We start from the raw sequence: 12,439 nt of genomic DNA, 5'->3' as shown, positions 1-12,439 counted from the left end.
TGATGCAATACTTTGAGACTGCAAGTCAATGGAAAGAACTAAAAGGAGATGAACTGATGCAAATCCACATTGCAAAAGAGTGCTGGTGAAGCAGAGACACATCCACTTGAGTTGAAAATGCACAAATTAATATTTGTAATTATCCTGGTAAAATGTGATTTAAAATTAGACTGAGCATTCATACACATAGTCAAGATCTGTTTTCACAGAAAGAAACCACATTCCTCCAGCTGTGAACTGTTTGTGGCCAAAAGATGTGAAAACCACCAGGAGCCAAAAATGTACCTCACTGTGTGTTGTATGTGAACACATCTTGTTTGTTATCTTGGAAGGTGAACACTAACCCTCTAAGGAAGTCAATTCATGCTGATCCACTTTTACTCTGCACAGCTCAAACCTGGTTTGGGAGCCATTTGATAAAATTAGCCTACATTATACTATCATTAGATTTTAGAGAACATTGCTACAAACTCTCTCTCTCTCTCTGACATTACTGCAATGTCTGGATGCTAGGAGATAGGCAGTTCTTGTGTTGTATGGAGACAGCCTTACCACAGCATCATTAATGACTTAAATTGGATAATTTAATATGTAGAGGAGATGATGGCAAGATGTCCAGCAGCTCCTATTATACAGTTGTTAATATGATGTCTGTAAGATGAGGACATTTCACCCTGACTCTGCTTGTAATTTCATCAGACAGATCAATCTCCATGAGCGTGACTTTGTATGCACAAAAACTACACTGTACATGCTCCTACATTCACTAACCTTTAACTTCACCCCTCTGTGTTGTTTTGAGTCCATGGGAGGGTTTCTCTCATCCACTTCATTTGAACAGCACTTTATCATGGTGGTTTTGGCCTCATTTCCCCTGGCTGTGTGTCTCCTCTGTTTATGTAGGCCATGATTAAGATGGCTGACTCAGGTGCTCACAGGCATTAGTACTGGGCTTTCTACTGGCCAATAGCCAGCCTAATGCACATGGTGTGTTTAATGTTAAGAGTCCACATGTTTGACGTTTGATCCTGTGTGACTTTGTGTAGCACAGTTAGCGTGAGACCCCTGACAATTCTTACTGTCCAGTGAACAGGCAACATAATACATATGAATGTGTAAATGAGTTGGTTTATGTTTGATTGTAATGAAGGTCTGTTTTTATGATTTATTGCTAACATGCTTACATCTATATTTGTGTATGTGTATTACAGAGGCCCTGGAGTTAATATCTACTGCAGCTAATCACTCCAATGCAGCAATCAGGAAAATGGTGAGGCCTTGCTCAAAACTACACTTCTTCACACTCCTCTGTTTCTTTCTTTTTATTGTCACATCTTTCTTAGGTAAATGTTTTTTGCTGTCTCGCCAAACGTTGTACTAACCAGCTAAGTTTCCCAATCAAAGAGTTGCTGTTATAGTACTGTCAGTCAGCAACATTATAAGTATTGGTCCAAGAGTGAACTAGTTGAATTAGTACAGACAGGAAGTTGCCATTTCCTGCTTCGAGTTTCACAGCTTGCGGAAGCCTGAGTGACTCTGCGTAATACTCATCCTACTCATCTCTTTCCTCTGTCTGACAGATGCTTGTATTTCACACATCCTTGAAAGAACTTAAGCAGACTAAGGTGTTTCTAAATCAATAAAGAAATATAATACCTGCTTTCTGCCTTGCCCGGAAACCCTTGAATTAGAGGCTTAGTTCATAACAAAATAACCCCCTCTGGTGGAGTTTGGCTTGTAGCTCCATCTGTCTATTCCCTCAAGTGCTTTCTTGTCTTTACTCATCCTGCTGTTGCTTAATGTTTTTAGGAGAAGATGAACAAGCTTCTGGAGGTTTATGAGAGGCTTGGAGGAGAAGAGGACATAGTTAACCCAGCAAATGAGCTCATCAAAGAAGGACATATCAAGAAGATGTCAGCCAAAAATGGAACAGCACAAGACCGATACCTCTACTTGGTGAGAGACTGTTAGAGGATGTTTGTATGTAGCATTCTTGTCTTCTGTGCTGTTCATCTCATGTTTCTCATGTTTGTCTCCCATATAGTTCAACAATATGGTGCTATACTGTGTGCCTAAACTCAGACTGATCGGACAGAAGTTCAGCGTCAGAGAGAGGATTGACATTGCTTTCATGGAGGTGAAGCTTCGTTCTGCTTCTCATCCTGTTTGATGTCTTTTTTTTAATCTTTCATTTATTCTTGGAGGTGCAAATCAAATGTCCTCTGCTTCTTGACCTCAGGTGCAGGACAATGTGAAGCAGAACCTTCCTCACTCGTTCGCCATTATCGGCAAACAGCGTTCACTGGAGCTGCAAGCCAGGTAAAAACATTTGAATAAGCCCCAGAGCAAAGCAGGCTTGACTCTGAACTGGAATTTGAAATGGTGGAATTTGCATCACTGTATAAAATGCTGTTTATTTCTTTGGAACCCAAAAGTGTTCAATAATAAATAAGTAAGATATAGAATAAATCATATAATAATAACTTAATATATATACAATATTTCTAACACTTTTATCTAAACATTTATTTAATATTAATTGAGTGATAGGCATTTTTATTTTTAAAATTCCCATTTTTAAAGGTTTTTACTGGTGACACTTTTATTTCATGTCCTTTTGTATTTCGTAACGAGTTGTTGTGTTTCATCACTTTTCGTGACAGTGGACAGTTCCTGTTGTCTATAGAAACCACTGTGTATTTTTGCTTTTTAGAGTTGTCTGTCATTCTTCGAGAAACATCTTGTTGTGTCAATCAAGACACTGCAGAAGTAACCCTGAATTCATTTGCCAGCTCTTCACTATGATGCTGTACAATAACCTGAGCTCACAAACCACCTGGCTAGTCAACTAGTTAGCAAATTGAATACCTAACTTCTCTTTTCACTTGTCTTCACACGGCGCTACATGCTACCTAGCCATCTAAACTGTTTTGGAAACTCAGGTTATGATTATGTCTTATTTACTTATTTAATATTGAATACTTTGGGCCTCTGTCCGTTCCAATTCTAATGTTGGTTCATGGTCTAATTGCACTATTTTAGGTGAATATTTGAATAGTTCAAACTATTTAATTGTTGTGGGCTGTACTTTTCCATCCTGATAGAATAATTCCATGATTCTTTATTTGCTTTACAGGACAGCCGAGGAGAAAGAAGATTGGATTCAGGCAAGGATAACACACATACTTACATGCATATAGCAGAACACCCACACACTTATGCAAACACAGTCTCTAGTCTGTCATACAGTATTTTGGTCTGGTGCCTTTGGTAGTTCAGCTTTATTAGAGAATAGAATTAGTAAAGATTTCCTCTCCACACTCATTCAGTGTGTTTGGGAATTATATTCTCTAATAAAGCCCCTCATTATTGCTCATTTAGCCCATTACAGCAGAGTAAAGCTGATTAAAACATTTTCGCAGACTGGAAGAGGGGGTGGGCCTTTTACAAAGAGGGTTTGGGGGCTTTTCTATGTTCTCTATGTAAGCATGCAGAAAGAGAAAGAGCTAAAATGAATAGAGGGAACATCCAGAAAGCTGATAGACCTCAAAATGTAAGCTCAAAAGATTTTGGAGAGAAAAGATCATGTTTTAATGCATTACTAGTTGGGCAGGTCTTTTGACTCTAAGTTGTAGGACCATGATGCCTCTGAAGCTGTGATGTTATTGCTGTTGTCGTTCATTTGATTCGGCCACACAGCACGCCACTCTCTTTGTTTCCCATTCAAGCAGGGAAAGTAAAGACTGCTTTCTGCCTCCCTCTGTCTTTTGTTTATCACTTTGTTCACTTTAATCCTTTCAAGCTAAGCAGCTGACTCTGTAGGACACATGAAATAAGATCACACACTTTCAAATCATGCTGTAATTCTTTTAGCATACTTTAGTTACATGACAAGAACGAGAGGAAAAAATGCATTCAAATGTTGATGTGCCTGATCAATAATTCATCTCTTATTTATTTTTGTCCTCTCCTCTCTCCTTTTAAATCTCTTCTGATTCTCAGGTGATCCAAGCCACCATCGAACGGCACAAGCAAAACAGCGAAACATTCAATAAAGCTTTCAACAGCTCCTTCTCCCGGGAAGATGACCATATCCCTGAATCACCGGTCAGTCACCATCACCCTAAATCAATCAGTTCAATGATCAGTCAAGTAGCAGGTCATCCTATGCAATGAATCATGGCTAGCGGTACACCAAACAAATGCGTCACAGTCTGGTCTTTGTCTGTCTAAATAGCTCTCCATCTATGGATGTGGTAGTGTCTTACACACAAAACACACACATAAAGGAGCTCTTTTTTCCAGCCATGACAGTCGCACACATAGCATCTGAGAGTCTCTTCTCTCAGAACTCTCTCATGACCTAATAGGGAAAGCCCAAGTCAAAGTGTATACAAAACTCTTATGGATCTGCTTTGACCCACTTTGGGCTTGCTGGAGCTGGACCTAGGCCAAATGTAACTTGACACAAGCCAGAGGTTCAGATTCAGTAGGACTAGTCTGACATCTAGTGGTAGAGATGTGTGACTGCAGGCGGAAGCTCAATGTTTTGTTTTGTGCTTTTTTCTCCTTAGGGTCTCTGGAACACAACATCCATTGACTCAGATGGCGAACGACTGCATGAAAGGGTGAGATACTGTCATACAAAACAATACTTTGTACCATCTGGTATGCTTGTGGTACTGGTGTATTGGTTTAGAGAGTGTGAGTACTGTCTGGACATTTGGTGTCTTTAAACAGGGCCGGATTAACCCAAATCAGCTTTAATGACTCCCTGTTTGTCTGAGCGTTGTATACTTTTCAATTAATTATTAGTAATTAGTTTGTAACTTAATTAAGCACACATTTACTAAGGCAGTGGTTCCCAACCTGTTTCTTGAGGGACCCATATTTTTACCATTGTAAACTTGAACCCCCACCATGCAATTGCTATATAAATGGAAATAATGACCTTAAAACATGGTTATAATTAAGGGCCCTTCTATGAAATGGAGCTTTAAGGTCATGTTATAATGCAGATGTGACCTTAATTGTAATTTAGTCTTACACGCAATATCAACAAACTAATTTGTAATACTCAAATTACCACAAACTAATTGCCGTAACCTGACACTGAAACCGTCAGGCTACCAAAAGGCTCGGGGACCCTGAGGCTGTTACCTGCTTTTCCCTTAAGGCTCATGGATTATTCTTTATGGTTTTATTTAATAAACATAACACTGTTTGGGTTTAATTTAAGTATTGGTCTGTGTGAGAAAGAGCTATTTGCAATATAAGCACTCTGTATATGAAAAATTTTAACTTATCTGGACAGATTTTTTTCTCTCCATTTTTCTGCTTAATTTTCTATAACAAAAAGAACTGTCTTGTAAATTATAGTGGCTGGTGTCATCTTGCAGGAGGAAAACGTCTACTTTTGGGTGCATGGGGACATAACATTTCTGATTAAATGGATCTGCATCTTTTTTAACAAGTGTTAGGTATCCTGTATGTGTTTGGTGCTTGTGCAGTGAAAGAGGTTTTCATGGTTGTCCTGAAAGGTACAATGAACCCTGACTGGATGATTGTGGTAATTATAATGACGCTGGTTTGACAATGGCAATGGATCCATCTGCTTCTCACATCTATAAATAGGGAAAAGAATGTTTTGTTCTCATCGACCATCCTGCTGCAAAAACGATGAAAAAGCTCCCATGTTATTTGTAAAAAAAGGAGATGATTTCACACATCGTCTCACAATGTGTCTGATCTCCATTTAAATGTTTTTAGTATGTCTGTGTGGGTGTCTGTCTGACTGTGTCTTTGTTAATGGAAAGATGAAATGGAAGGCAGACTGTCAGACAAACAAAGGATGTAGCAAGACAAGCCCTCAGACATTCCTTTTGGTTCAGTTGTGCTGAAACTGAACAGGCTGAAAACCTTGACACGACTTCTATGTGTTTTGTTTTGTTTTTTCAGAAAAGTTCCAAGAAAAAGGAGAAAGAGAAGCAGACATGTAAAGGCTGCAACGAGAGCTTCAATTTCACCAAACGCAAACATCACTGCAAGTCCTGTGGAGCGGTGAGCACAGATGGAATGAGATACATTTTGGCACTGTTTGGTGGGATGTAGAAATTAAGGGATGGAGACAGAAGTCAGGAAACAAGTGGAAAATTTCCTTCGGACAGTTAACTGTGAACGACTGAGTGACTTCTCAATGCCGTCTCCAATTTCTCTCTCTGTCCTTCTGCAGGCCATCTGTGCAAAGTGTTCAAAGACTTTGGACAACAGTCGAGTGTGCCCAGAGTGTTTCGAGGCCAGCCTCAGCCTGGAGACTTTGTGTGTTAGTGAACAGAAAAAGAAATCGGCGCCTGAGGTGAGACACACACATGGATACAAACAAAAACAGGCACACATAGAGAAAGACAGCAATTATGTGTGTAATTTAGTTTATGTTTCTGCCTTGCTATGTGACGGTCCAATGAGATTAATGTCTCCCTCTGTACCGGTGGTTAATGTCAACCAGGGTTCAGTAGCCAGACTGCAATACTGGAAACAAAAGCTGAAAGACACAGTGGCATACTTATTAAATCCAATACACTATCTCTATTGAAAGTCAGTGTTGTGCAAAATACAGTACCAAAAAGTTTGGACTCACCTTCCTATTCTCTTGAATGAGAAAGTGCGTCTAAACTTTTGACTGGTACTGTAATTGCATGCGCACATAAACACATTTTATATACATGCATAGTGTAGCCCATATGCACCTGAACGCATTCATATTGAAAGATCAGCTAATCCCTCTGTGATGACTTATATGATAATGAGATCGCAGCTTAAGCTGGAACAGTCGTGTCTGCTGATTTGACAGTCTGCCACAGGTGTCTGTCTGTCTGTCTGTCTGTCTGGGACATTGTGAATGGATGTCTACAGTCTACTCTGCTTATACTGAAAAGCTGACAACCATACCTTCCAAATATGATGCTGCTGAAATTGTCATTTGATTGGGCTTCATTCAGATCAGTGTCTCAACAATAAGAGAAAAAACTCATCTGCAGTGAGATTAGCAGCCACAAGGGGGAGCCGTGGGCCTTACGAGGTTTATATACTGTATAAGTGGCAGTAAGAGCTTGAACACCTGTCCATCCACAAATCTCACTGTGTCCTACATTGTTGTTATGTAACGGTGGACAGGGGAAGATCTGCACTGTCATGTACTCATCAAATTTAAACCTCTAGCACATGATACAGATGGGTTTAGATTCAAATCTACAATAACACTAATAACAATAATAATAATAATGATAATAATAATAATAATAATAATAAACTCTTTTATACAGCACACAGTTATATGAGAATGTAAAGGTTTATTTGTGCTAATGTTCCCTATGGACATTGTTTGATTTATTTCATTTACTTATTATATAGTATTTTTGTCCTCCTTTTTTTTTTTTTTTTTACTTCATCAATTTTATTTATTTTTTTATATTTTCTATTTTACATGATTTAATTATTATAATCACTGAATCTATTTTAATGTTTTTATTATATATTCATATTTTTTATTTTTCGTATGCATTAGTCTCATTTTTTTTACTGTTAACATTTGCTCTGTCTTATTATCGGCTTGTTAGTCATCTGTAAAGCGCTTTGAATTACAGTAACCTTTATGAGAGATGCTATACAAATAAACTTTTAATTAATTAATGAATTGATTGATTAATTGATTGATTTATTCAGTTATTTGCCAGTTATGCAGTGTGTAAATCATAGGCCATCTCCCAGGTAGTGTTAAAGTTATTTTTATGTTATTTATATATTTCTGTTGTCTCATCTGTGCTCTCATCTCTTCAGAGACAGGCATCTTTAACGGGAGAGAACTGCCTGCAGTGTGGCTACCTCCAAGTGCAGGAGAAAGGGAAGAGCTGGACCAAGATGTGGGTGGCTATCACCAAGACTGAGCCACTTGTGTTGTACTTGCAGAACAGTGGACAGGTAAGAGTTAAACACACACACTCTGGAGACCAAATTTCTGTGTTTTTTTTATATTATAATCGTAGGTACTTTTTTGACTCCACAACTTATTAATTTTACCCACCAAAATCTCATCAAATGCATGTATCCTTCTGTCACCTTTTACACAGCCGCTGATCCTCTTGCTACACCTGTCTTGTTTTTTCTATACGTCTGTCTGCTTCCTCTTTTTTAATCAGGACATCTGTACATTGTAGCTTGTGCCTGGGCACATGAGCGAGTAAATCAGATCTATCCAATCCTGTCTGTGTCAGGTTGTCTGCGCACTGTCTGTGCTCTGTAGATTTGGGCCAGGAGGATTTGGTTGTCCTGAATCTGATGTCAGGTATAGCTGCTGTGATCAGTGAGGCTGCTCCACTGTGTACTGCATTTTAGTCAGATGAAGCAAGTCTTTGGATTTACAGTAGTTCCTTGAAATCTTTGCTTTTTGTGTGGCAATAAATCAGCTCAGAAAGTCTCTGGGATATATAACAAGTGGTTTACATGATTGCTTAAAAAAGATTCCCAAAGCAGTCATGTTTGGAAAGCTTTTCACCAAAGACTCATTCATAGCTGATAGCACAGAAGGGAAGTCAGCCTGTTAAAGCCTCCCTGGGTTTCATTTCCAAGACTAATATCCCAATCCCACTGCAGAAAGCTGCCATTCCAAAGATTAGGATTAATGGGAGCAACATGAGCATTTTCTGATTATGCAGAAAGAAAGAGGGGGAAGGGAGAGTGGAGGACAGGGTTTACTATACTTTCCTGGTGGAATGTAGTCTCCTGCAACAGAAGAGACAAGCTGTCACTTGCTGCATTTACAATGTGTACCCTCTTTCCTCAAAAGAATGCTTATTGAAGAGAAACATGATTTTAAATACTGCCTGATATATCCTGATCGTCTTGTTTTGCTTATTTCTGTAGGACTCGAAGGGGGCACGGGCGGTGCCACTCCCTGGGTTTGATGTGAATGCAGTACCCCCGTCAGCAGGCGAGAAGTCAGAGGTCAAACATGCACTCCGGCTCAGTCACACCCAGCAAACTTTACTCCTAAGTGCCCCAGATGCAGAACTTCACGCCAAGTGGCTTGATATTCTCTCTAAAGCTGGCCGCGGAGAAATGCTCACAGATGCATCGACGAGCCTGACTGAACACAGGAAGAGCCAATAGTGGCCATGTTAGAGCCACAGGACTCGCTCCCCCCCCCCCTTATCTTTCCCTCTCCTGTGTATAGAGCACACATTACTTGAATTCACTTTACCTTGGCACTTTTTTGTTGTTTTTTTTTCTTTGATAGGACCACTCAATCCTTCCTATGCCACTTCAGTCTTATCCTCATGACCACACAGCTACTTCTTTGTCTCTGTCTCTGTTTAACACATGCAAAAACAAGAAGGACTATGTCACCTTGGCCGCTGTATGTGGGGTTGGATATTCAATTCCTCTCAGTGTTTTCTGCAGCCGAAGAGAAACGGTGAAAAGAACTGTTTTTATAATTTGTAATTTAGCTGAAGAAGGTTCCTGTATGATTTTAAAAAAAAGTTGAAGTACCTTGTACATTATGGGGGCTGTGTTGTGAAGCATTAACTCTCCTGTGTTTATCTTTGCATTCATGCAAAAGTGTGTATGTGTGTCTGTGTGAGTGCAAGCCCCCTCCCGTGTTAAGTATTGAATGTTAGTGTAAAAACCTGTGCCACCTCTCTGTTGTCTTCATGCCTGTTGGGGAAACAGTGGCAGTTCTGGGGTTTTGTACAGTGTGTATACTATAGTGTGATGTAAGGAAAAGTAAAAAAAAAAATTTTAAAAAGACATTTTAACTTAAAAAGACACAGAGATGTGTACACTTGTGGCTGGCCACCTGATGCTCCCACTGTCAGCTCCCAACTTACAGACCCTATATTCATATATCTGTCTCCTATACTGGTAATTATTCCTTCCTGTCATGGTCTTTGAAGTCCAAGACCTCTGATCCACCACATCTCTACGCTCTTATTATTGCGATTCATCCAGATGAGAGTAAACAGCCAGAATTCAATTCTGACCCTGCAGGTTCAGTCCCACAATATCTCCACTTGTACACATGCTAAATAAATCCTTTCCATGTATCCCTCCCTCCTCTCTCTCTCTCTCTCTCTCTCTCTCTCTCTCTCTCTCTCTCTCTCTCTCTCTCTCTCTCTCTCTCTCTCTCTCTCTCTCTCTCTCTCTCTCTCTCTCTCTCTCTCTCTCTCTCTCTCTCTCTCTCTCTCTCTCTCTCTCTCTCTCTCTCTCTCTCTCTCTCTCAGCATAGCAACCGTTTGCCTGCTTTTCTCCCTTTTGGTGATGTGAAACCAAGTACTGTACTGTAAAACTGTTTATTCTGCCTTGCCCTCCGTACCCTTCTCCTATCAGCACCAGCCTTTAAGCAAAAGTAGCGGAGAAAAAAAATCGTCATTGGATTTCTTATGTGCATGTAAACTCACTCATATTTATGTACCGTGCTATAAAAAACTTGCAAAGCCCCTTTCCCCCTTTTATATGCTCCAGAATTCATTCTTGTCGTACTGTAAGTGAGCAGAGTCAGCATTGGGTGTTTCTGAAAATGGATTGTCCACAGTGGAAAAGCAGTTAAGCATATCATGAATAAACAAGGCGATGTGGTTCATTCAGTACCATGCTGTCCAAGAAGGATCTTCAAGTGTCTTGAGTTTGTATTTGCGAATATCTGTCTTTGTGTTTTCCTCTCTGTCCACATGAAACACAGACTACAGATATGACATTTGCTCTAAGAGTAAATTAAAGATAGATCCAAAAACACATAGATATAAAGTTATGTTAGTTCACTCTGGCCACTGTTCTTATAATAGGAAAGAGGATTAATGATAATCGTTGTGTCTATAATAACTATAGTTACTGTACTGTAGTTCCATTTCTGTTTATTTCATATTCACTTCCAGTTTTTACTTCAGCATATCTGTAACAACTCCCCACTGTAGTACTATTGTGGGTGAAACCAAAAAATCTAAACAGTTTGCACAACGTACACTTGTAATATTGCAAAAAATGAAACAATAGTTTCTAATTTAAGGCTTCTACCACATTACTGTATTTCACGCTTGTCAGCTGTGATTCAGTCGCTTCAGTGCAGTGGATCTTCTTGTCAGCATGTGAATGTGTGTTTTGTGAGTGTTTTGATATGGATTCAAACTGCTGAACAAGATAGATCTATAGCAACCGTGGGAACAAAAGCATTTTTATCGACATGAAGTCAAGCATACTGACTTTTTTTTAAAAACACATTGCCTGCTTTGTGCAGCAATATAGCCAGCTGTCACCATGAGAACTGCACTGAAACTCCCTGTACTGTAGTGACTTAATACAAGCTTCTCAAACGTGGAAAATAGTGCAGGCAGAGCACTTTACGGTCATCTCATTACAGCGTGCTCAATCTAAAATAATGATCCCAGAGAGCCATGCTTGTATGCATCACAGAGTGATCCGTTTCATAGTAGGAAATGTGGTGTTCAAGCAATCGACGCAATCCAAAACAGATGTCTTAAAACAGGCTTTAGTTTATGCCTGTGATGTGTCTGTGGGTGTTTTTACATATATGAAAGTACGTAGTGGTATGTACTCTTAAACTTGTCGATATTACAAGGAAAGATATTGATACACAAATTGTTGGAAAATATGACAAAGCAAAGGGGTTTGGGACTTGAACTATGGCTGATTTCAGCTCTCAGATATGTATCTAAGAGAAGGTGTGGAATGAGTGTTTGCAGCTGACGTAGATCAATTTTTCTGCATCTTGATTTAATTCAGTTTCCTACTCTATCCCTCCCTCTCTTCTGTCTTAACTTTGCAGTCATCACATCTGCTTTTGCAGTTTTTCTGAGCCTAAAGTTATTGATGTGAATTTGCCACAAAAAATGGAGAGAGAGGACAGCTATTGATAGGTGGTATGAACCATAACTTCTTTATTTAGCAAGTCAACACTAAGTGTCAAAATGATAAATTGAACGGCTGGTGTCTCTGTGAGCTGTGGTGCAGAGATAGAGAGCAAACTGCTGACTGCCTCCTTCTGTCATAGTTTTACATGATGTACATCTAGAACAGAATGGAGCAGGGTGGGTACTGTGTCTACTGCAGGACAGAGACCATGCTGAGATAAGCTCTCATCATCTCTCCAGAGTCTTCTCTGCAAAACTCAAGTCTCTGTGTTGTTATTTTTCTTTCCAGCCAGTCTTTTACTTCTTTCTTTGGAAATATATCCAGGCAGTTCTTCTCTCAATAATAGGGGTTTAGTTGACTGGCAAGCCAGGTTTGTGGCACAAAGTTTCGCCTCCTTCTGAGTATCTCTGTCTTGCACCTCTGTCTTACTTTCAGTTCGTAATGCGTGTCTGTGTGTGTCTGCCAGTAACAGCGGACTCTACCAAGGTTGCAGTGGAACTGTAACATGTCGGATAGC

General features: G+C 39.6%; 1 protein-coding gene across 1 annotated transcript in view; it reads left to right on the top strand.

Annotated features, from left to right (window-relative positions):
• Positions 1-10,104, top strand: part of fgd (faciogenital dysplasia) — a 52,434-nt gene extending 42,330 nt beyond the window's left edge. Inside the window, exons 9-19 of the mRNA XM_053317649.1 lie at positions 1,212-1,270; positions 1,810-1,956; positions 2,045-2,137; positions 2,240-2,319; positions 3,137-3,167; positions 4,003-4,107; positions 4,575-4,628; positions 5,959-6,060; positions 6,233-6,355; positions 7,837-7,977; positions 8,920-10,104. Of these exons, the coding sequence (XP_053173624.1) occupies positions 1,212-1,270; positions 1,810-1,956; positions 2,045-2,137; positions 2,240-2,319; positions 3,137-3,167; positions 4,003-4,107; positions 4,575-4,628; positions 5,959-6,060; positions 6,233-6,355; positions 7,837-7,977; positions 8,920-9,165 (1,181 nt within the window). The 3' untranslated portion in view covers positions 9,166-10,104. The remainder of the gene's footprint in view (positions 1-1,211; positions 1,271-1,809; positions 1,957-2,044; positions 2,138-2,239; positions 2,320-3,136; positions 3,168-4,002; positions 4,108-4,574; positions 4,629-5,958; positions 6,061-6,232; positions 6,356-7,836; positions 7,978-8,919) is intronic.
• The last annotated feature ends 2,335 nt before the right edge of the window (positions 10,105-12,439 follow it).

The sequence above is a fragment of the Scomber japonicus genome, chromosome 4 (genome assembly GCF_027409825.1).
Source record: "Scomber japonicus isolate fScoJap1 chromosome 4, fScoJap1.pri, whole genome shotgun sequence".
NCBI lineage: Eukaryota > Metazoa > Chordata > Actinopteri > Scombriformes > Scombridae > Scomber > Scomber japonicus.
This window is presented reverse-complemented; position numbering and strand designations above follow the sequence as displayed.